The 24712-nt window shown below is 51.4% G+C and overlaps 2 protein-coding genes across 13 annotated transcripts; one reads left to right on the forward strand and one right to left on the reverse strand.

Annotated features, from left to right (window-relative positions):
* Positions 1–337: 337 nt before the first annotated feature.
* On the reverse strand, positions 338–8892 carry DOK1 (docking protein 1). Of its 10 annotated transcripts, none has more exons than XM_054548012.2 (6): positions 8738–8892; positions 3077–3169; positions 2437–2736; positions 2218–2311; positions 1814–1998; positions 338–1583 (listed from the first exon to the last, which is right to left on the reverse strand). In XM_054548012.2, exons 2-6 carry the CDS (start codon positions 3134–3136, stop codon positions 777–779), a joined length of 1446 nt encoding a protein of 481 aa, XP_054403987.1. In that variant the 5' UTR covers positions 3137–3169; positions 8738–8892; the 3' UTR covers positions 338–776. The 10 variants fall into 10 exon arrangements, with proteins under 10 accessions (XP_054403987.1, XP_054403989.1, XP_054403990.1 ...); XM_054548014.1 differs by lacking the exon at positions 8738–8892 and adding an exon at positions 3342–3419 and having other exon boundaries at positions 3032–3097; XM_054548015.2 differs by lacking the exon at positions 8738–8892 and adding an exon at positions 3342–3416.
* On the forward strand, positions 3931–24698 carry LOXL3 (lysyl oxidase like 3). 3 transcript variants are annotated; one of them, XM_054548002.1, is made up of 14 exons: positions 3932–4014; positions 5253–5577; positions 7557–7720; positions 8327–8541; positions 21025–21244; positions 21476–21656; positions 21797–21951; positions 22195–22362; positions 22496–22658; positions 23163–23406; positions 23506–23621; positions 23696–23832; positions 23939–24050; positions 24253–24698. In XM_054548002.1, the coding sequence occupies exons 2-14, from the start codon at positions 5265–5267 to the stop codon at positions 24324–24326; spliced, it is 2262 nt and encodes a 753-aa protein (XP_054403977.1). In that variant the 5' UTR covers positions 3932–4014; positions 5253–5264; the 3' UTR covers positions 24327–24698. The 3 variants fall into 3 exon arrangements, with proteins under 3 accessions (XP_024097969.1, XP_054403977.1, XP_054403978.1); XM_024242201.2 differs by having other exon boundaries at positions 3931–5577; XM_054548003.1 differs by lacking the exons at positions 3932–4014; positions 5253–5577; positions 7557–7720; positions 21025–21244 and having other exon boundaries at positions 8441–8541.
* Positions 24699–24712: the final 14 nt, after the last annotated feature.

Consider the following 24712-nt stretch of genomic DNA (forward strand, 5'->3'; position numbering starts at 1 on the left):
AAAACACCCTGTGCTTCAGATTACACTAAATACTTATAATGTATCTAATTTCATACAAAAAGCCCTGTGAGGTAGAGCCCATTATAGCTTTTCCATTTTACAGAGGGGCACAGGGGAAACTAAGGGTTGCAGATGTTATCACCCAGGGCCACAGAGCTCACATCTAGCCCAGGGCAGCTTGACTTGACTCCCCAGGCACTGAACTGCCACACTCCTGTTCCCTTCCTGGGCCCCTTTCCTCTCCGTGATTCTCAACACATTCCTGGTTCTCCTCTTGATCCCCACCACACCCAACCCAACCACTGTGTCCCCTCTTTTTCTGTTCACACACATAAACTTCTTAAACCCAAGCTGACTTTAATGAGAATTTCAAATTTTTTAAATAGGTCTCTGGCAAAGAACAATGCAGGAGTAAGGATCCAGACACAGTCCAACATCTCCCTGAGGCCTCCACACAGGCCCCTCAAACTGCACCCATTCTGACCATGCACCACTTTCCACAGACCTGGTCCCACGGCTGTCCCTTCCTTTGGGGAAGTGGGGAAGGGATGGGTCTAGGAGGATGCAGAGCCCATCCCTCAGCCCTGCCATCTGCCCCACTTCTTAGGACTTCCTGGGATTGTCCTTCCCTTGACTCTCCTATCCCTCTGGTCCCCTGGTCTCACACAGCATGGCCCCTCCCACGCTCTGACTTCTGCTGGTTCTAACCATTTTCTTTGATCCCTAGTGCCACCTCCCCATGGTCCTCCTTAGCCACCTCAGCCTTGCCCTCCTTCTCAGGTAGAGCCCTCTGACTTGACCCCAGTCTTGTCAGTCCCTACTCTAGAGAGCCCACAGTCCCAGCTCCCTGAGGCCCCGCTCTTCTGAACCTGGCTGTACAGGGCTGAGTTGTGGCTTTTGATGCCACTGCCAGTTGCAGTACCAGGTTCAGGGAAGGCTGGGCCCTGGGGCTTGGGAGCAAGGAGGGGCTTTGTGCTCCGAGGGGGTGGCACAGCGTAGTCATCAGTGGCAGGGTTGTAGGGGAGCTCATAGCCCTCCTCCTTCACCCGAGCTTGGCACCACCATGCATCCTTGGGCTCCCGAGGCAGATCATAAAGGCTCTGGGGAGGGACTGGGGCCAGGCCCTCAGGTTCATCATAGATGGGGTCCTCTTTGGGGTCCGTCAGCTTGGCCTTCAGCAACTGCTGCTGCGCATGCGCATACAAGTCCCAATAGAGAGGTTTCTTCCGTTGTACTCCCTCTCCTGCCCGAGCAGGGGTGCTGTCCAAGGGGTCTGAGTATAGGGAATCCTGGGAAGGGCATGGAGCAATGCGCAGGGAGTCTAAGGGCTCAGCATACAGGGCTGGGGGACTGTCGAGGAGCTCTTGGGGGCCAGGTGTGGAAGGCAACTTCCCCTCTGCCACCTCCCCTTCATGGGAGTCAGCTCTGAGAACATCGTGCCCCTGTCCGGCCTTTCCCTGGGCCTTCTGCCGGTGGATGGCAGTCTCAACTGCCTGGAAGATGTCATTTCCCTGTGCCGTCTGGAAGGTGAAGGTTCCAGGGCCTGAGGGGCAGCGGCGGCCGGCCTCAAAAGAGAACATGACCTGAGGAGGGTAGAGGGGGAGACACATTACCAGGAGCCATCAGAGGAAGTGAGTCACAGGCCTGCACTAGTTAGGGTTATCTACAAAGAAGAGACCACCTGCGAACAGACATGGGGTCACCGGGTAGGCAAGAAAGGGGGATCCAAAGGTCAGAGCTTCCCACTTTCTGTCCTGCCCCACCCCTCCCACAGCTGCCCAACCCAGGAAGCCCTCCCGGACAGCCCCTGCACCTTGTCCCGGCCATAGCGACGCAACAGAGTGTAGGGCCAGGACAGGAGTGGCTCCAGTATCTGACTCTGGGCCCCCACGGTCAGGAGAGTCAGCCTCTCAGCCTCCACCCTCAGCACGTAGGAGCCATGCAGGCCACAGCGCTCGGCGGCCTCAGTCCTCTGCACCGTTACCCAGAATTGGGATCCTGGAAGGCATACACGATTAGACAGCTGCGGGGGGAGGGACGGGGGCAGCAGTGGGGACCCAGAGGACTCATGAGCATAGTGTCCAAGCACTCACTTGGAAGCCAGATCTCAGGGCCTTCCTACTTCTTACTTCCCCATGGGCCCCTGGGTATCCACCCACTTCCCAAAGGCCCTCCTCCTCTTCACTCCATCCCCGCCCGGACTTCTCAGGCATCTACCTTCCCAGGTAGGGCTGTACAAGGAGTTCTCCAGCATCTCCAGGGCAGAAAGCTTAGGTGGGTTATCAGTAGAAGCCAGAGTCCAACTGCCTTTCTGTAGTAGACAGAGAGCATCGAGAAACCCCTAATTTCCTCAGCGGGGAGGGGGGGTCGGTCTGAGCCAGCCCCATTTCTCTGCCTCGGTAACTGCCCCCACCCTGCATCGCCGCAGCTCCTCACCGGAAAGGCGTTTCGGCACAGCGTCTGCACCCAGGCTGCACTGGACGGCGCGTCGGCCGCCAGCAGGTGCGAGCGCTGAGCAGTGTCCAGGCGGAATGCAGTGGCGCCGGGCTCAGGGGGGGTCTCCACGGTGACAGGGGCCACACTCACACACTCAGCCAGACGGATCACCTTGCAGTCCAGGCGGCGCGAGCTCCCTCGGCCACCCCCAGAGCTCGACCCCTTATGGTCAAAGAACTCGAGCCGAGCTACGCCGTGGGGACTGGCCGGGTAGAGCACGGCCCAGGTCTTCCTCCACCTCTAGGGAGAGAGTGAGAGGGCTCGAGAGGGAGTGGCGTGCGCAGGCGGCCCGGGTCCCGACGGGGAAGGAGGGAGCGGCGCAAGTCGATTTGGGGTCTGGGGCTTCCAAACGGGGTTGGGGGCGAAGTTTCCCAAGGAGGATGCCACTCCGTCTCGCCAGGACCAGAACCCCTAGACTTACAGACGCTTCCCGGGAGTGTACAAAGCAACTTCACGGGAAAGTCACCGGCTCTCCAACTCCCGGCGCCGCGCTCCAGCCCGCTGCCCACCTCTCCCTGTTTCTGGGCTCTCTCACCCACTACTAGCCCGGATAAGGTTCGGCATCCGTGCGCCAGACTACCTTGGTCCCAAAGCGCTGACTCTGCAAAAAGAGCGGCCCTTCCATCACTGCTCCGTCCATGGCCCCGGGTGGTTCCTTCCGCGCTTCCTGGCCCTGCGGCGGGAGGCGGGGCGGGAGGCGGGGCCGGGTTCCCTGGAGGCGTTTCCGCCCTCCCCGGTCCCCGCCGGCAGCCGCTGGGGGGTCACGGTGGGGTGAGGGAGAGGAGCGAGAAGGAATGGTGGAGGCCCCCGGATTAGCCGGGCGGTGCAGCACCCCAGGTCCCTACCCGCCGTCGTGGGGGCGCGCCGGTGGCTCCACCGAAAGTCCTCGGTTTTGGCGCGAGGGCCCTGGCCTCTGGGCGTGGTGGCTGCGCGTGACGTCATATGCCCTACGTGACGTCAGAGTGAAAGCCATGACATCACCCCGAAAGCGCCCGGGGCACCGGAGAGACCCACATGGGCCTCCGGGGCTTTATTTCCCCTGGCCGGGCCCGCCCCCAGCCCCGCCCGAGCCGGGCTGTTTAGACTCCGCTGGCCTGGGACTCGGAGGGAGGGCTGGGGTTGAACGGCTTCCCGCCACCACCGGGGCCGCCCCGCCGCCCGGCGGCCGCTTGCATGTCAGCTCCCTGACCGCAGAGGCCTGGCTTCCATGCCGCGGGAAGAGAAAGCTTCATTGAACGAGCCGGGAGGGCCGGGGAGGGGGAGGGGGTGCGGCAGTGGCCAGCTCCACGGGGAGGGAGGACCCAGAGGAGGAGAGGAGGGAACTGGCCGGGAGGAATGGAAGGAGAAGGCGGAATGTGGGAGGGCTCAGGGGGATGTGGGAGGGACGAACGGAGAGGGGGGAGAGAGGGGGGTCCAGTCTCCCCTGGCCGAGCATTTTTTTTTTTTTTTTGGAAGTCCTAGGACTGATCTCCAGGACCAGCACTCTTCTCCCAGCCCTTAGGGTCCTGCTCGGCCAAGGTAGGGGGAGTCACGCTAACCGCAGAGGGAACGAGTAGGGGATGGAAAGGATGTGGAGGGACCAGGGAAAACGGGTGGTGTGGGATGGAGTCGAGGGGAAGCCACCCAACTGAGAGTTTGATTCTTGTCAAAGGGCATGTGAGACAGAGTACACAGAGGAGGCACATACAGGAGGCAGGGGCTACGGGTGTTCCGAACAGGGCCGCCAGGAGCGCCCTAAGGGAGGGGACTCCTCCGGGAGGCGCTACCCCTGGGTCCCCAAGCCAAAATGTCCCCAGAACAAAGCTGCCTTGTTGGATTGATTGTTTGGGTTGGGGGAAGCATGTTGACGGGGGCTTGCTGTAGAGGGGCTGTTCTCAGCCCTAGGCAGAGAAGGCCTTGGCTGAGGAGCCGTAGCGCCTGGCCTCCCGTTGCCCGGTGACAGCGATGGGGGTGTTGGCAGGAGGCTGGGACAACTCTACCCCATCCCCCGCCTAGCCTTGAGGCCTGGCCCTCCTGGGCCTCTTGACCCTGCAGGGCATCTGAGAGCCTGTGTATTGGGGAGGGCGTGCAGCAGGTTCTCCAGGCGAGCTTTGGTGCCAGCTTTCCCTGCCTGGGAATCTGCTGGGTTAGGACTCTGGGCTCCCATTCAGGGGATCTGTGATCCCAGGGCCGCCTAGGGCCCCTTACGTGCCTCTCTGCACAATCAGTACAGCTGTCTGTCCTCCCTCTGAGTAAATGGGGTCATCTGGATCCCTCCCACGTCCGCCCCTTGGCTCTTGTCAATCCCTCTCCTCCTCACCCGCGGTGTGCTTGGTTCCCCTATACTGAGTGCTTGGTTCTTTCCCTATCATTTTCTATCCGTTGTCTCTCTCCTCTTTGTCTTTCTGGTTTTCTCTCTTTCATTCCCACAGTCTCCCTTCCTCTCACATCCTGTCTGTCTGGGTTTTCCTCTCTACGTGTCTCTTGCTCAGTCTCTGTCTCTTTTTATTGACCCTTCTCTGACTCTCGGTCTCTCATAGCTGTCTCTTATCTCTGGGTCTTTCAGGCTGTGCCTCTATGACCTGTGCCTCTGCCCTTATTTAATGTGTTTCTCTCCCTGTCTCCTTGGTCCCTGGGGCTCTTTCTCTCCTGTTGTCTCTCGCTGTCTCTGTCTTACTCAGTGTCTGTTTTTCTTTCGTGACTTCTCCCTCTCTTTCTGACTCTGGGCCCCACTCAATCTGTTTCTCTCACGCACACTTTCTCTCTGGGGCACCCAGGCCTTCCCTACCATGCGACCTGTCAGTGTCTGGCAGTGGAGCCCCTGGGGGCTGCTGCTGTGCCTGCTGTGCAGCTCGTGCTTGGGGTCTCCGTCCCCTTCCACGGGCCCTGAGAAGAAGGCCGGGAGCCAGGGGCTTCGGTTCCGGCTGGCTGGCTTCCCCAGGAAGCCCTATGAGGGCCGCGTGGAGATACAGCGAGCTGGTGAATGGGGCACTATCTGCGATGATGACTTCACGCTTCAGGCTGCCCACGTCCTCTGCCGGGAGCTGGGCTTCACAGAGGCCACAGGCTGGACCCACAGTGCCAAATATGGCCCTGGAACAGGTGAGCAATGATCCAGGCATATCCTAGGTATTACCTATGTGTGGCCAAAGTGCAGGGAAAAGGAACACCAGGATGGCACAGCCATAGGGACACACGACACCAAGAACAGCCAGCATTGAGTAAATCCATGGATGACAAACCAAGCAACATAGTTACTTCCCAGAGCTGTGTGACCTCAGGCTAGTCAGTGCTTTCTCTGAGCCTCAGATGCCCTGTGTGCAAAATGACTAGATAATGTCTAAGTTCTTTTCTGCTGCAAAAGTATGATCCTACAAAGCCATCCACAAAACAGCCCAGATACAGGTGAGCCCTGTACAAATAAAGTACAGTTGGTTTCATGGGACGCTAAGAGCAGGTAAATATATCTGGATGTCCCAAAGTCACAAGGGGTCACAGACACTGCAGCTAACAAAATCAGGTTATGGGCCAGAGCTAAAACTAACAAGGTGGGACTGTCTAAGGACAAGTATAAAATCTAGGACAAGTATGAGTGTGGGTGGTGGAGGCTTAAGAGTAATTCCCTAGGTGAGGCCTAGGACTGCGCCCATGGTGTGAACCCACAGTGGGATTGACGGACAGAAGCAGGTGCAACCTGCAGCTGATCCCTCAGTTCCCACTGGCTAGACCACCTGTGGAATTAAGTGTTATTTGTAGATGCTGTGTTTTAAGAGGGACAGTAGAAAACGGAAATACTTTCAGAGGAGAGCTGCCTAGATGTGAAAGATTCAGAAGCCAAGTTTCAAGGAGGAATTGCTGAAGAATCAGGGGATTGATATGGAAAGTAAAAACCTTGCATAGCAATGACATAATGGTTGTTTTCAAACATGGGAAGGACAGTCGTGTGGCTGAAGGATTTTTCTGGTTGGCACCAAAGGACTGAATCAGATGTGGTAAGGGAAAGTCATGAAGAGTCACAAGGACTTTGATGGTTACACAGTCTGGTGGGGCAGGAGCTAGGTGTCTCCACAACAGCTGGGTAAGTCCTGTTGGGATGTGAATGAGATGTCCTTGAACATTGGCTAGGACAGATGACCTTTGAGGCTGTGCCCAATTCTGAGAGGAAGCCAGTGATACTCCACAGGGTTCAGGCCGGGCGCAGTGGCTCACGCCTGTAATCCCAGCACTTTGGGAGGCTGAGGTGGGTGGATCACCTGAGGTCAGGAGTTCGAGACCAGCCTGGCCAACATGGTTGAAACCCTGTCTCTACTACAGATACAAAAATTAGCCGGGTATGGTGGCACACGCTTGTAGCCCCAGCTACTTGGGAGGCTAAGGCAGGAGAATTGCTTGAACCTGGGAGACGGAGATTGCAGTGAGCTGAGACCATGCCACTACACTTCAGCCTAGGCAACAGGACAAGACTTCGTTTCAAAAAAAAAAAAAAAAAAACAGGCTTCAGACAAAGAGAAGAACAAAGGGCTATATGGCAGCACAGAGAGGGCGGGCACACGAGAGAATGCAAGCAAGGATGTGATGAAAGGATCTTAGATGTCCAAGCCTCACAGATAGGTCAGACTCCTAAGTCCCCATGTATTGGCTTTATGGTCTTAAGCAAGTTGCTCAGCTTCTCTAAACCCCAGTTGCTTTATATAAAACGGTGTTCTGGCAGCTCTGTTCTAAGAATGATCACATATGTGCACACCATGGCAGAGCACCTGGCACACAGTAGGTACCTGATTAATTGTAGCTATCAATGAATGGGTAGAGACTGATCAGAACTTCAGGGTTGATTCTTGGTTTTTTATTCACCCTATCAGGTTCTTGAGTATCCCCAGATCACACCAATCTTCCTTCAATCTTATGCCCCCTTCCTATTCCCTGCCAGGGTCCCCTGTCCCTTCTCTACCCCTTATCATACCAGAAAGATGGGATCATCGTGGCCAAGTGGGAGGCCTCAGCACTCACTCTTCCCTACATCCCCATTACTCCCCCATCCTCCCTCCCCAAGCTTCTGTGTCCCTTCATCTCCCCTTCCACAGGCCGCATCTGGCTGGACAACTTGAGCTGCAGTGGGACCGAGCAGAGTGTGACTGAATGTGCCTCCCGGGGCTGGGGGAACAGTGACTGTACACACGATGAGGACGCTGGGGTCATCTGCAAAGACCAGCGCCTCCCTGGCTTCTCGGACTCCAATGTCATTGAGGTCTGCATTTCCTAGACATACACACACACACCACCCAGGATAGCCGAGAGGACTGTGGGGTGGTTAGGGGAGACATTAGAAGTAGTTACCCCTGGGGGATCATTTGGATTGGTGGGAGACTTGGAAAAGCAAATGATAGAGCTCCCAGATGCTGTAAAATCCAACAGGGTTTTTAGCATTCACATTCAAGGGGCTAAACCTGGCATGAGCCTCTCCAGCTTCATCCCTAGTCACCCCTGGGGCACCTGGTGCTCTCCTTCTCCTCAAATGTTCCTGCTTTCCTGAGACATCTTCCTTCTCACTTTCTCCTCCTTCAAAGCCATTTCCTCTCTGAAGTGCTCCCTCCTGCTCCAGGCACAGGGAGGTGCTCCTTCCTAGTGCCCTGAATCCTCTCTGGGAGCACAGCACAGCACATCCCACGCGCTGCTGGCTGCAAGAGAGTCCACACCGCGGACTGCGGCCATCGTGGCCGCTCTCTCAGCGCCGCCTCGGGCCCATCCCGCCACTGGGTTTACAGCAGGCACACCAAGCAGGGTTCCTTAAGGGTAGCAGGACACATGAAAGGTGCCACTGGGATTCTTTCCCTGCTTGTGGCCCCGCCCCCAGGTAGAGCATCACCTGCAAGTGGAGGAGGTGCGAATTCGACCCGCCGTTGGGTGGGGCAGACGACCCCTGCCCGTGACGGAGGGGCTGGTGGAAGTCAGGCTTCCTGATGGCTGGTCGCAAGTGTGCGACAAAGGCTGGAGCGCCCACAACAGCCACGTGGTCTGCGGGATGCTGGGCTTTCCCAGCGAAAAGAGGGTCAACGCGGCCTTCTACAGGTGAGGGGCCGCGGGCGCCGGGCGGAGCGGGCCGGGATTGGGGTGCTCCCTGATGAATAGCCTTGGGAGACATCTGAGCAGGTCCGGGGCACGGGAGGACCCGGGGATCGGGACGCGCGGGAAAATATGGAGGCCGTTGCAAAGCTGGAGAGTTGGGAAATCTTGTGGGACCACGAAAGGTGCCCCAAGGGAGTACCTGAAATGGGGAGCAGCGAGGCTCCCGCTCTCTCGTGGCCGACGCTTGGGCGGGCAGACGGATTCCTCGGCCCCGGGGCGCGCGCCGGCCTCGCGAGGCCACTCCCAAGCCCGGGGGCGATTCCAGCGCTGGCGCTGCCGGCCAGCGAGTTCCGAGTTCAGCAAGGACGCGGCCGCCCCTGGGAGGCGGTGCCTGGGTGTGTCCCGCGCGGGCTGGGCGCCCAGGGTCCGGGGGCCCGGGGACGGTGGCGCGCGGTGGCCAGAGGGCGCCAGGAGAGACCACGCCAGCCTCTCTGCACGGGCCGCCCCGGGGCGGGGCGCGTATGTGAATGCTGGAGCCCTCGGGGCTCCTGGAAGTCCTGGAAGTTTCCCAGACTCTCTTTTAGCGAGGCCGAACCTCTCCACCTGCGCAGGAGCCCTGGGGTCCAGTCCGGCTTCCAGGGAAACGCATCACCCTGGGAACTGCCTGTGCTTAACGTCTCCCTTCCCTGGAACATCTACTTTGATCTTTTTGAGAAACTGCCATTGACAGCCAGGCATTTATTTGGAAATCTTTACACCCTCTCACTGTAATCTGTTTTGCGAGCCAAAAATCGTCCCTTTCTTCAGTGGTTCCCTAGATCAGTATTGCTGAAAGGCCTCTTGATGTCCGGATAGCTTTCCGCGGGCACACTACTTCAGATGGGGTCTGATGCGGCCAGCCACTGTAGAAATCCTCAACCCTGACTGAAGCGTGCTTGGATTACACTGTCTTCCTACTGCGGCAGCTTCCCACTGCTTATACTGAACTTGTCATCGCTTAAAACCAGTTCAGGTCTTCCCTATGCTTCCTACTGATAGAGCAGCCTTTTCCAACCCAGGTATAGGTGATGTTTACCCTGTTAATTTGTTTTGATACATAATTTAGAAGCCATAAAAAAGCCATGATGATCCCATGAGATTATCTTGAGTCCTGATGTGACTTTCCATCTGTCATTTCCCCTCAGCCTCCTCTGCTGAACAGACATGGCAGCTTTGCCTTCTGGCTTCATCCAAATGGCTAAAAGTTGTTGTGGAAATGTTTAAAACCAAAGTCTAACTCTTCTTGCAAAATGTTCCTGTAGATTTTCATCAAGCTTCTAATCATCAGCTGTAAAATATGTTCCTTCCACCAACTGGGAAGAAACAGAAAACTTCAATGATGTAACCAACATTTCACCTTATCTATCTATATATTTCTTATCTGTAATGAAATCATGGGAGATTCTGTTAGTCTTCGATAAAATCCAGATATGCTATGTTCACAGCCATTCTCCAGCCTTCCAATTTAGTAATCCCGTCAAAAAAGAAAATCATAGTAGTATGAGTCTATTTTTACTGAAATCCTTTTAGGTCTCTAAGAATCACCTTATTTTTTCCTAAATGCTTACAAACTTCTATTTAATAATTTATTCTAGAATATTACTTATGTGTAGATTGAGGAATTGAGGAATCCTTTTTCTCCTTTTTTTTCTTTTGAAAGTCAGGATATTATCCAGTCTGCAGTCTTTTCTATACCTGCTCACACTTTCTTTGCCTTGGCTCTGAGGCTCATCTGAAATGTCTTTCAGTACTGAGGACTTTCGGTACTTTATCTGGCCTGGACACTCAAACCATTTTAAAACAAACGTGCTGTGCCTCTTTACTTTCATCCATCTTGGGGCTGCATTTCCTTCTCTGTGCTGCTTACCTTCCCTGATTTAAACCCCATGTTCTGAAAGATGGGTAGAATTTAAATAGACATTTCCAGTGAAGAAGATAGCATGAACAAAGGTGTAGAGATCCATTCACCCAATATTTATTTACTGAGATGTTACTGTGTGCCACGTACTGTTGTAGACGCTACCCATGGCTCATGTCTATAATCCCAGCACTTTGGGAGGCCAAGGTGGAAGGATTATTTGAGCCCAGGAACTCAAGACCAGCCTGGGCAACATAATGAGACCCTGTCTCTACAGATAATTTTTTAAAAATAAAATTAGCTGAACATGGTGGTGCGTGCCTGTGGTCCCAGCTACTTGGGAGGCTGAGGTGGGAAGATTGCTTGAGCCCAGGAGGTCAAGGCTGCAGTGAACTGTGATCATGCCAGTATACTGCCTGGGTGGCTGAGCAAGACCCTGTCTCAAAAAATAAATTAACTAAGGCTGGGCACGTTGGCTCACACCTGTAATCCCAGCACTTTGGGAGGCCGAGGTGGGCGGATCACCTGAGGTCAAGAGTTCGAGACCAGCCTGACCAACATGGAGAAACCCCATCTCTACTAAAAATACAAAACTAGCCGGGTGTGGTGGCGCATGACCGTAATCCCAGCTACTCGGGAGGCTGAGGCAGGAGAATGGCTTGAACCCGGGAGGTGGAGGTTGTGGTGAGCTGAGATCGCGCCATTGCACTCCAGCCTGGGCAACAAGAGCAAAACTCCATCTCAAATAAAAATAAAATAAAAATAAATTAAGTAAGTAAGTAAATAAATAAGTGGTCAAGGAAGGCCTCTTGGAGAAGGCATCATTTGAGAAAAGATTTAAAGGAGGTGAGGGCACAAGCTATGCAGACCTCTAGATAAACATTTCCAGGAAGAGGGATCAAAAATGAAAATATTCTGGGGGGTGTGTGTGTGCCTGTGTGTGTGTGTAGTGGGTGATGGAATAAGGCATTCTTCTCCTTCTCCTGGAGGCCACTGTGGCTGGAGCTGAGTGAAAAAGAAGAAAATGGTAGGAGATGCAGTGTAGGTGGTCATCGGAAAAGAATGGGGAGCCAGATCCTGCGGGCCATCTGGCAGAGGCTGGCTTTTGTTCTGTGGGAGATAAGGAGCCACTGGAGGGCTTGGAGCAGAGGTGTGACATCCGGCTTCCATTTTTTTTCAGTACTACTTTCACTGCTTTATTAGGAATAGACTGTAAGGGATGCAGTAGAAGCAAGAAGTCAGGTGGCTAGTTATGGGGTTATTGTCTTCTAAAAGCCACGTAAAGAAAGTGAAAGGTGATGGTGACCAGTGAAAGTGGTGAAAAATGATCAAGTTTTACAGATAGTTGAAGGCAGAGCAATAGGACTTGCTGATGGATTCAGTGTGATGTGAGAGAGAGGAGTTAAGGCTCTCTCCAGGTTTTTGGCCTCAGCTAAGTAAGAAATTGGCCTCACCTGACAAGGAAAACAGTGAATGGAGCATGTTTTGTTGGGAGACGGGCTTGGGGGTGGAGGGTAGGAACTTGGTTTTAGACCTGTTAAATTTAAGATTCTTTAAGACTTTGAAGTGGCGAGGCTGAGTTAGGTAATTTAATATAGGACTCTGGAGTTCAGTTGAATAAAACATATAAAGTCCTGAAACTGGACAACATACCAAGGAAGTGAATGTAAATTTAAAAGACAGAGAGAGGCCCAGAGACTGAACCTTGGGGAGACTAAATATTTAAAAGTCGGAAGATAAGATGAATGCAAACAGTGAGGTGAGGTAGGAAGAAAACCAGGGGAGTGTGGTGGCCTGGGAGCCAAGTAAAGTGCTTCAAAGAGGAGAGAGTGACCAGCTAAGTCAGTGCTGCCCAGACCTAAAAACATGAGGACTGAGAAACAAATGCTGGATTTAGCAACAGGAAAGTCACTGTTGGCCCCAACAGAGATGATAATGAATGGTTTATATTTGGAAGACAGTAAGTTAGCAAGAGTAGGTTTATACTGAGAAATAGTGGAAGATCTGGATAAAGGGAGGCCAGAGAATGGAATGCTTTAGGTGCCAAATTGGAGAGTTTGGCCTTTGACTTATAGAAAAATTACAAATAAAGGTATTTATATGGGACAAGAATAAAGCCAGTGTTTTTGAAAGTTTGCCTGATAGTAGTGGATGAGGAGAGGAGGGTCTTGATGCAGTAAGACCAGTCAGGAGTTTGTTCTAAAATTGAAGCTTATCAGGAGGGTAAAAACAAAGATGGAGGAAAATGAATAGATGTAGGATGACTGATAGAACATAGAGAATGAGAGAACAGACACCTAAAATGATTCCGATGCTGCCTGAGAGAAGGATGGTACCAGCAGCCATCTCTGGGCTTCAGGTTAATATGAACTAGCTTTAGAGATGGGCTGTCCTTGGAAAGTTTGAGACACAGGAATTGTCCCCAGGTATGCAAAACCGAAATAATTTTTAGAGATCAGGAATATTTGTTGGACATATCAGAATCTCATACTAAGTCTGGGATATAAAGGCTGGAGAAAGAGATACACTAAAGCACAGAGGCCATTCTTCGTGGGGAAGGAGATTACGGGAGCCCTGGGAGATTCTGTGATGGGGCTATGATCTAGATCCTTCACAGGTCAGGCCCAGCAGAGGGAGCATTCTCGCAGGTGATACAATTATGAAAGATAGGCAAGATAGTTGTAAACAACTCTCCCCTCCTTAGGAAAAAAAAAAAAAAATGGATCTGCTGGCTTTTAGAGGAAGTCAGTAAGATTTAGGGAATGAGAAAATCAAAACCTGATGTATTAATCATTTTTCAATTCGTTTTGGTAGTTCTACCCTAGAACATGTAAAAGTTGTAGAACTTTAGAATAAGAAAAGAATGTACAGATAATTGAACTATTTAGTGCTGTTTTACAGGTAATGAAATTGAGGCTCTAAGAACTTCAGTGCTATTTAAGAAGTCACTCTTCTAGTTCATTTCAGCTTGACAGATGTTTATTGAACTTCTATTTGCCAAGTACTGTGCAAGGTGCTGAGAATACAAAGGTGAATAAATGACAAGAGAGGTTATTAGGCTGCAGATCATAGAAGACCTTATAGGCCATCATAAGGATTCAGGTCCTTATGATAAAAGGATTGGGAAGTCTTTGATGTTTGGATTGTTCGTTTGTTTTGTTTGTGTTTTTGAGAGGGAGTCTGGCTCCGTTGCCCAGGCTGGAGTGCAGTGGCACAATCTCTGCTCACTGCAACCTCCGCCTCCCTGGGTTCAAGTGATTCTTCTGCTTCAGCCTCCTGAGTGGCTAGGTCCACAGGTGCCCACCACCACGCCCAGCTAATTTTTGTATTTTTAGTAGAGATGAGGTTTCACCGTGCTCGCCAGGCTGGTCTTGAATTCCTGACCTCAGATGATCTGCCCACCTCGGCCTCCCAAAGTGCTGGGCTTACAGGCTTGAGCCACCGTGCCCGGCCATTGAAGTGTTTTAATGGGGAGGGCTATGAGATGGCATGATCAGGTTTGTGACTCCAAAAGATCATTTTGAATACATTTTTTTTTTCTTTTCTTTTTTTTGAGACAGAGCCTTGCTTTGTCACCCAGGCCGGAGTGTAGTGGTGCAATCTTGGCTCACTGCAACCTCCGCCTCCCGGGTTCAAGCAATTCTCCTGCCTCAGCCTCTCGAGTAGCTGGGATTACGGGCATGCGCCACCATGCCCAGCTAATTTGCTAATTTTTGTGTATTTTTAGTAAAGATGGGGTTTCTCCATGTTGCCCAGGCTGGTCTTGATCTCCTGACCTCAGGATCAGATCAAGTGATCTGCCTGTCCTGGCCTCCCAAAGTGCTGGGATTACAGCTATGAGCCACCATGCCCCGCCTTTGACTCTATTTCTGAGAATGGTAGGGAGAGGAGCAAGAGATACGGATTGGAGAGATATTTAGGAAGTAAAATTGACAGGACTTGGTTATTGATTGACTTTGGGATCCAAGAAAGGGAGAAGTCAGGATTGACCCCTAGGTTTCTGGAGTGGATTTTACTGAGATAATTATCTTTTTTTTTTTTTTTTTTGGACCTACATTACATTTTAGATTACTTTCAGATCTCTACCTAGAAACATCAAGAAGGCAATGAAATAGACAAGATTATGAATACACTAGGTGTGAATTAGACCATATAGAGGGCCCTATATGAAGTGAGAACAGAATGCCTAAGAAAGAGCTCCACAAATTTTAATGACCAGATAGGGGAGCAGCCTGCAGAGAAGACCAAGAAAGAGCAACCAGAATTAGGAATAGGCGGCTCTGGGCACACTACCTAGGAGTCAGCCCTGCTCCCTGGGGAGCCACTCCGGAAATTAATAATAATAATGAGCAGAATTAGGAATAAAACCAGGATATTATAGTGTTATAGCAGCCAAGGAAAGAGAGGACAGTCAGATGTTGCAGAGAGGTCATTAAGATGAAGACTGAAAAATGTCTGCTGGATTTAACAAAATAGAAGTTTGCAGAGTGACAGGTAGGGAAAACCAGAGGAAGTGGGTTAAAGAATGAGTAAGAGGAGGCTGGGCATGGGGGCTCACACCTATAATCCCAGCACTTTGGGAGGCCGAGGCAGGTGAATCACCTGAGATCAGGAGTTTGAGACCAGCCTGGCCAACATGATGAAACTCCGTCTCTACTAAAAATACAAAAATTAGCTGGGTGTGGTGGTGCATGCCTGTAATCCCAGCTACCTGGGAGGCTGAGGCAGGAGAATTGCTGAGCCCAGGAGGCGGAGGTTGCAGAGGTTGCAGTGAGCCAAGATTGCACCACTGCACTCTAGCCTGAGTGATAGATCGAGACTTTGTCTCAAAAAAAAAAAAAAAAAAAAACAGTAGGGAGAGAGGATATAAAGATGATAAGTATGGACAGCTCTTGAAAAATGTTACTGTGAAGGAGAGGAGAGATGAGTAGAGGGTGTGTGTGTGTGTGTGTGTGTGCATGTGTAGGAGTGATTTGAATGTTTAAAAGGATTCAGTTGAGAAAAAGAAATGGTATGCAGGCAGAGAAAAATTGTAAGAGATGGAATTTATAAACATTTAGGGACAGTAGACTTAGAGAAGAAAAATAGTTGAAAGGTATGAGAAGAGGATATGCAAATGTAGACACGTTTTTGTTTTGGGTTTTTTCTTTGTTTGTTTGTTTGATTCTTTGTTTTTAAGACAGGGTCTCTCTATGTTGACCAGGCCAGAGTGCAGTGGCGCCATCATGGCTCACTGCAACCTCGACCTCTTGGGCTCAAACGATCATCCCATCTCAGCCTCCTGAGTAGCTGGAACTACAGGCTCGAGCCACCACACCCGGCTAATTTTTAAATCTTTTGTAGAGACGAGGTCTCACTATGTTGCCCAGGCTGGTCTCAAACTTCTGGGCTCAAGCAGTCCTCCTGCCTCAGCCTCCCAAAGTGCTGGGATTACAGGCGTAAGCCGCTGCCCCAGCCTACATAGGTTTTTATGTTTGATGGTTGAAGGAAGGAACAAATGGTAGGTGGAAACAAACACATCTGTGAATGAAGAAACTTAAATCAAGACAAATAACAGCACTGGTCCTCAATAAGGACAAAGTCCTTAACATAACTTATATATAATTTTATATATAAAATATTTATAAGATAAAAGGGTCTAAACTCTTATATAAATATGAAATAAGATTACATATCTGTGTGTGTGTATATATATATATATATAAATAATACAAAGACCTGATGATATAAGGTCCTTAAATAATTTAGAGAAGAGGTACTTCTAAATTTCTAGATAATACCAAAATGTTTTAGTACTGCTCTGGAGATCAAGGTGAACTCTCCAGGTTGATTGGTGAAGAGGCCAAGTGTATTTCATTTTAGACATTTTAGACATGTTTGAGAAAAAGACATTTGGAGAAAAAAATTCACACCATATTTGTAAGATGAAAGAGTCTAACTATTAGTAATGTCTCAGTAAAGGGACCTGAGAGTTGTATATTCTTTGCCAGGAATGTCCAACACTTTGGACACTTTGGCAAAGAGACCAACTAAGTACATCCTCAGGAAGAAGCTGAGGCAGGAAATATCAAACAGCTTCTGACTGGTTTAAAATATATACATATATTTAAATCCCAAGGTGTCTTCACACATTAAACAGTCATCCCTCAGTACCCATGGGGGATTGGTTCCAGGATTTCCCAAGGATACCACAATTCAAAGATGCTCAAGTCCCTGATATAAAATGCTATAGTATTTGCATATAACCTATGCACATCCTCTGTATGCTTTAAATCATCTCTAGATTACTTATAATACCTAACATAATGTAAATGCTACATAAGTAGTTGTTATATTTTATTGCTTAAGGAATAACGACAAGAAAAAAGTTGGTACATGTTCAGTACAGATGGATGTTGAATCCACAGATGCAGAGCCCATGGATATGGAAGGCCAGCTGTACTATGTTGAAATATGACTCCTCAAGAGAAACAGCGGAGCAGGAACATGTTCAAAGAAAGGACAACTAAGGCTGGGCTCAGTGGCTCATGCCTGTTATCCCAGCACTTTGGGAGGCCAAGGCAGGAGGATAGCTTGGGCCCAGAAGTTTGAGACAAGACCAGCCTGGACAACATAGTGAGACCCTGCTTCTACAAAAAAAAAATAATAAAAAATATTAGCCAGTCATGATGGTGCACACCTGTGGTCCCAGCTATTCAGAAGGCTGAGGTGGGAGAATCACTTGAGACCAGGAGATAAGGCAGTGCACCATGGCGCACTGCAGCCTGGGTGACAGAGTAACCCTGTCTCAAAGACAAAAAAAAAAAAAAAGGAAAAATTATTTATTTCCCTGGAAGTAAGTTTGGGAGATGAACTCAGTTTGTGAATGACCACAGCATATGGGATTGGAACTTCAGCAGGAAGGGTGGTGTCATTGTAAGGAGCCTGGCCTGTGTTCCCCAGTCAAACCAAGTTAACGCCCTTGGATATTCAGCCTTGGTTCTTGGTCCTGGTCCAGTGGCCTCAGGCCTGAACAATGCCAGAAGTCTTTCTCAAAGAGAGCATCCAGGAAAAAAAGACACAGAAGACACAGTAGCCTCCCTAGACCTGACTCAGGCTAGTTCTCCCTCCTAGCCTGGTCAGTCTGGCAATCCTAACAATCCTAATGATGCTCCCCTTAGCCCTCCACTGAGGTTTAGCACTAACATCTGGACCCAGGAGTCCTTACTTGCCATCTGCCCTAGCTAATTTCTGAGGGTGCTGGCATGGGGGCACCGTCCTGAGTTCACGGCCTTCACTTATGCTCACCCACCTGGTCATGTGCTGAAGAGGCCAAACAGCTATGAAAGCTTGAGTCTCAGCCAGGCGCTGTGGCTCACGCCTGTAATCCCAACACTTTGGGAGGCCAAGACAGGTGGATCACAAGGTCAGGAGTTCGAGACCAGCCTAGCCAACATAGTGAAACCCCATCTCTACTAAAAATACAAAAAAAAAAAAAGAAAAAAGAAAGCTCGGGTCTCAGGAGTGTCTGCTGTTATAATGTCCTGCCACCAGGAAGCCTTCGGACTGCTAGAAGAGAAATCTTGCCCCTGGTCCTAGTTGCACCAGCCTTTTCCACTTGGTTCTGCACTGACCCTGACTACTATTGTCTTATCCTCACAGAAAGTTGAGGAAGCGAGCGGCCAAGGTCTTAGCCCGACACCCCAAGCCCCTTGGAAGGTAATGGGGCAAAAGCCCCGGGACCTCCTGCTCGCCCTGCGGCCCCAGGAGGTGGATGGATGGATGGCAGCCTATCCATGTCCATCCCAGAACCCAAGCTGATGGATTAGGGATGTGAGGAAAGTGGCTTTTCAAACTGCGGGGAGGTGAAGGGAGCAGGCATGGGGATGGGCAAGCTTTGATCTTAGGGAACACAAGGAGGAAGTAATGTAGGAGTGGCTGAGAAGACTCCCATCTTTACACGTCCCCCAAATAGCTTGGATTCCAGCCTCAGCCACCTTCATTCTTCCTCCTTCCTGCCCCTCCATCACCTCCCTTAGTTCACCCACATTCCCATTCTCTCCCCTCTCCACCTTTTCTCTTCCCTTCTCCCTCTCCCAACTCCCCCACGTGGATTGACATCACTAGATTTCCCATTACTGTTGCTGAATCCAGAGAGCAGCATGAGTTCCTGAAATGCAGTTCAATGGTGTTCGGCAGACGGTGGATGCGGAAAATCTTCACTTTTCCCGTCCCCATCCTGCCCACAAAGGGTCTTTCCCAGAAACAGAAAAATAACCCTGTACCTTTCCTGCGTCACATACGTAACCACTACCTCTACCAACTTCCTTCTCCTTTTTGCAGACCAATCACCAAGCTTAAAGTCAAACCCAAACCCCGAGTGGGCAGGGGGCCAACCAAGAGGTAAATAAAATTCAGGTTGGGTGGAAAGGAGAGGGAGCACGGAGTTACCCGGCTGTGGCCAGGGAGGGAGGGGGTCCAGGAGGCCCGTGTGGCTGAAAGAGCTGACCAAGAGGAGGAGCAGCAGCAGCTCTTAGAAATCACCTTCCAGGGCATTTACTGAAGTGTTATGCAAGACTGGTCCTTACCTTGGTCTCAGGAATGATGCTTGTCCTAGGATTTGTTGGTTTTTTCACTCACTGACTACCTCGTTCCACATGTTTACTTATCTTCCCCTGGTGAGTTCCAGGAGACAACCTGGTGCTTTTCTCTTTCAGACGCCATACTTGCCTCTCCTGTAAGAGGTTACATTTCCCTAAAGGATCAGTGTTCCCAAATCAAATGCTTTATTTGATTAGTTGTTAAAAATAAGTGCTACCAGCTTACTCGAGATGGAGTGAAACTCAGCGTCCCCTTTGGAACCTTTACAAGGAATGCAGTCAGGTTGACAGCCCCTGCCCCAGGGCTCTGGCTCATTTTCCACAATTAGGCTCCCAGTTCCCTAATTTTCCTCCTGGGCTCCTTTAGAACTCAAAGCGGGAAGCTTCCAACCCCTGTAATTACATCTAACTTGTCTTCAAAAGGCAGTTTGCACATTAAAAGTCTCCCTGATAACTTCAAGAGGGACTGAAGTATCGATAATTCATCCCTTTCTCTCCTCCTGTTCTCAACAAGTTCTAGTCTCACCAGTGGTCCCCTCATAGTCCTCATTCCCCAGCTTCTCTGGTGATTTCAAATGATCTCAGAAATTTGGGGATGTTGTTGTAGTGCCCTTCTAGCTTAGGGTCATCTTTGCCCAACATGGCCACACTCTAGCCTTCCCTGACCCGCACATTAAAGTACACACTGCCATTTTTATTTTGTTCATTGTAGACAACGGGGATGAGGATGTTTAGAAGATAGATATCTTTTTCCTGTGATGGGCTGTTTGACTTTTACTTTCAGCCAAACAGGACTGTGGGAGAGTGCCTGATCTCTTAGATCTTCAGGATCCATTTATCCTGAGCTTCCAAAGATATTCTGTAAAGTCTCCAGGCTTCCTTTGTCTGTTTTGTGTATAAACTTTTCCTCCTCCTGTGTCTTCCTAGCCAATGGCTTCAAGTCATCATATTCCATCCTTCCTCTGACATCAAGTGATAGGGCACATTATAGCAATAATGCATGACCACATCAGCCTCACAGGCCCATTCCACCAACACCAGACCTCATCTTCTTCCCTTTCTCTGCGGGCTTGACCCAGCTGTTTTGGGCAGAGTCTACTTCACTCTGGCACATGCCTCACTGCAGCCTCTCATTCTGTTGGTATCGATAAACAAGTCCTCCCATTCTCTCAAACATCTCGGCAGCATTTCCAAGCTTTAGCATCTATAGTTCAGTCCCATTATCCTATTCAGATGGCTTTGGGACACTGTTATGTTGAAATTGCAGAAGCATGGACTGCCTTTTTAAAGACTTACACAGCACAGGTCCTGGGATGTCTTTGCCATTTTGTTGTTCACATCCATCTCCTTTCTCTGGTCATTTATTCCCTCAAACTTTGACCTGTCCTGCATTTATACATCTTCATTCTTGCATATGCCAGTCCCAGTTTTTCCTGCGTCTACCTGCTGGTCTGTTCTTGCTGCATCTGCCCCTCCTAATCTGTTCTGTAGTCTCTGGCCTCTGCGGAGCCATGGAGATGGGAGACTTCCCTAGTCCTTTGCATCCTGACTCATTCAGTTATTCCAGTCTCAGCATCACAGAAGGACTTGCTCGCCCTGGCTTTTCAGGCTTCCTGTGTCAGCCACTCCCTCCTGGCCATTTCTTCCAACTGGAAAGTCCTGGTTTCCCCTTCCCTGAGGCCTTAGCCTCAGCCTCCTTTAGGGCCAGCAGCCTGAAACCACTTGGAACAGTTTCTTCCAGGCAAGTCGAGACTAGCCATCCTTCTCTTAGGGTTGTTCTACTGCAGGAGGTCCCCAAGGCCCCTCCTATCTGGGTAGTTGAGGCTCCCTCAGCCTGGAAGCTCCGCAATCCCCATATATCTCCCCAGGGAAACACGGAAGGGGGAAGAAGAGGGGATAAATGGTCACAAAAGGGTGGGGGCATGGTGGAGGCATGCAGTGGGAGGATGTTTGTGGGGCCAAGGCAGGAGCATTGTTTTACCCTACTGCACCTCACTCCTGTCCCCCTAGGCTGCTGGCCCAACGGCAGCAACACTCCTTTGGTCTGCATGGGGTGGCGTGCGTGGGCACGGAGGCCCACCTCTCCCTCTGTTCCCTGGAGTTCTATCGTGCCAATGACACCGCCAGGTGCCCTGGGGGGGGCCCTGCGGTGGTGAGCTGTGTGCCAGGCCCTCTCTACGCGGCGTCCAGTGGCCAGAAGAAGCAACAACAGTCGAAGCCTCAGGGGGAGGTGTGTGAGACAGTGGTTATGACCTTTCCCACCCCAGTGGAGAACCCCTAGCCTGGCAACCCCAGACTAAGCACAACCCTGACCTTTGAGGACAGAGAGGAGCCTTCCAGGGGGTGGGCCACAGACCTGATACCACCCACTCCCTCCCGCCAAAGTCTCACTCATCTCCCAGGTCTGCTTAGCCCTCCGTGCAGATGTTGCCATTTGCCTCTTTTGGGCACTTTTCTACAGGCCTGTGTCCGTCTAAAGGGTGGCGCCCACCCTGGAGAGGGCCGGGTAGAAGTCCTGAAGGCCAGCACATGGGGCACAGTCTGTGACCGCAAGTGGGACCTGCATGCAGCCAGCGTGGTGTGTCGGGAGCTGGGCTTCGGGAGTGCTCGAGAAGCTCTGAGTGGCGCTCGCATGGGGCAGGGTGAGGCGGCATGGAGGTGGGAGGGAGAGGGAAGGAGGTACATGCTCCTGGGGGGCATATTCCTTCGGAAGGTTAGGTGTCCCCTGGGCAGACAATATATGCTTAGTTACAACTTCCTGATCTTTGCCATCTGGCCCTAGGCATGGGTGCTATCCACCTGAGTGAAGTTCGCTGCTCTGGACAGGAGCTCTCCCTCTGGAAGTGCCCCCACAAGAACATCACAGCTGAGGATTGTTCGCATAGCCAGGATGCCGGGGTCCGGTGCAACCTACCTTACACTGGGGCAGAGACCAGGGTCAGTCATCCTCTCCACCTTGGTTGCGGTCTGCTTTCATCCTATCCAGGTCTGGCCTCCAATCTACAGTCCAATGGCCCCCAGCCCATTGCCTCAGGCCCCTGCCATCCTGCAGCTCCCACCTGACCCATCACTTGCTAGCCCATTATGTGCCTCTGAGTCACGCTTCAGCCACATCTGTTACAGACTCCCACTACCTCACCCCAAAGCTTCCTCCAGCGCTTCCATTCTGTGTCACTACAGATCCGACTCAGTGGGGGCCGCAGCCAACATGAGGGGCGAGTCGAGGTGCAAATAGGGGGACCTGGGCCCCTTCGCTGGGGCCTCATCTGTGGGGATGACTGGGGGACCCTGGAGGCCATGGTGGCCTGTAGGCAACTGGGTCTGGGCTACGCCAACCACGGCCTGCAGGTGAGTGGGAAGGAGAGGGGAGCCAAGGCTGTTGTCTCAAAGCCTGTGTTTTAGGCAGAGGGCTGAGGAATGAGTCCCTTGGCCCAAGATGCTGGATCCTGGGCCTTACAGAAACATCTGCATATGTCCCCAGGAGACCTGGTACTGGGACTCTGGGAATATAACAGAGGTGGTGATGAGTGGAGTGCGCTGCACAGGGACTGAGCTGTCCCTGGATCAGTGTGCCCATCATGGCACCCACATCACCTGCAAGAGGACAGAGACCCGCTTCACTGCTGGAGTCATCTGTTCTGAGAGTGAGTGAAGGAGGGGGTGATGCATGCCGGGGAAGGGAGTGTCTGGGCCACCCGTTTGCAGGGAAAGGGGGCTGTAATCTGGAGGGGCACTCCTTCCCCATAAAAGAACCAGTTTCGCCGGGTGCAGTGGCTCATGCCTGTAATCCCAGCACTTTAGGAGGCCAAGGCGGATGGATCACGAGGTCAGGAGTTCAAGACCAGCCTGGCCAAGATGGTGAAACCCTGTCTCTACTAAAACTACAAAAATTAGCCAGGCGCAGTGGCAGGCGCCTGTAATCCCAGCTACTCGGGAGGCTGAGGCAGGAGAATCACTTGAACCCAGGTGGCAGAGGTTGCAGTGAGCCAAGATCACGCCGCTGCATTCCAGCCTCAGCAACAGAGTGAGACTCCATCTCAAACAAACAAACAAACAAAAATTAGTCTTACACACTAGGGAGGGATGGAAGCACCCCTCTCTGTGAAGTCAGCAGTGACTTCTAACACCCCCTTCCTTTCTTGGTGCAGCTGCATCAGATCTGCTGCTGCACTCAGCACTGGTGCAGGAGACCGCCTACATCGAAGACCGGCCCCTGCATATGTTGTACTGTGCTGCGGAAGAGAACTGCCTGGCCAGCTCAGCCCGCTCAGCCAACTGGCCCTATGGTCACCGGCGTCTACTCCGATTCTCCTCCCAGATCCACAACCTGGGACGAGCTGACTTCAGGCCCAAGGCTGGGCGCCACTCCTGGGTGTGGCACGAGTGCCATGGGTGAGAGGGTAGGGAGTCAAGTAGAAGGGCAAGGCCACAGGGGATGGGGCAAACCTTCTGGGGGCAGAGAAGGAAACAGAAGTTCCCTTCTCCCCACAGGCATTACCACAGCATGGACATCTTCACTCACTATGATATCCTCACCCCAAATGGCACCAAGGTGGCTGAGGGCCATAAAGCTAGTTTCTGTCTCGAAGACACTGAGTGTCAGGAGGGTGAGTTGGGGCCTGGACCACATGGTATCCATTGCACAGCCTTTCCTTACACTGACATATGCCAATCCCTCCAGATGTCTCCAAGAGGTATGAGTGTGCCAACTTTGGAGAGCAAGGCATCACTGTGGGTTGCTGGGATCTCTACCGGCATGACATTGACTGTCAGTGGATTGACATCACGGATGTGAAGCCAGGAAACTACATTCTCCAGGTACCTGGAGTCTGGGGCTTCCAGATGGGTGAGTGGGGGGAGCGTTAAAGACACCTTTGAATTTGAGGATTGTCGCTGGGTTAAGTGGCCTTTTTCTCACTCACAGGTTGTCATCAACCCCAACTTTGAAGTAGCAGAGAGTGACTTTACCAACAATGCAATGAAATGTAACTGCAAATATGATGGACATCGAATCTGGGTGCACAACTGCCACATTGGTATTTGATGGGAAGAGCAACCCAGGAAGATTAGGGGATGGGAGGGAAAGACGTTCATTCTCTTTTCCATAAGTTGTTTCTGCATCTTCCCACCCTCCTCTGGAGCTCTCAGTCCCTCCACTTCTACCCACCCTTCTCCACAGTGGGTCTATCTCCCTCCCTCTGTGCAGGGCGCCTCCCAAATTGCCTGTCTACTCTGCAGGTGATGCCTTCAGTGAAGAGGCCAACAGGAGGTTTGAACGCTACCCTGGCCAGACCAGCAACCAGATTATCTAAGTGCCACCGCCCTCTGCAAACCACCACTGGCCCCTAATGGCAGGGGTCTGAGGCTGCCATTACCTCAGGAGCTTACCAAGAAATCCATGTCAGCAACTGCACTCATCAGACCATGCACTATGGATGTGGAACTGTCAAGCAGAAGTTCTCACCCTCCTTCAGAGGCCAGCTGTCAGTATCTGTAGCCAAGCATGGGAATCTTTGCTCCCAGGCCCAGCACCGAGCAGAAGAGAGCAGAGCCCACCACACCACAAAGAGCAGCACCTGACTAACTGCCCCCAAAAGATGGCAGCAGCTCATTTTCTTTAATAGGAGGTCAGGATGGTCAGCTCCAGTATCTCCCCTAAGTTTAGGGGGATACAGCTTTACCTCTAGCCTTTTGGTGG

The sequence above is a fragment of the Pongo abelii genome, chromosome 12 (genome assembly GCF_028885655.2).
Source record: "Pongo abelii isolate AG06213 chromosome 12, NHGRI_mPonAbe1-v2.0_pri, whole genome shotgun sequence".
Lineage (NCBI taxonomy): Eukaryota > Metazoa > Chordata > Mammalia > Primates > Hominidae > Pongo > Pongo abelii.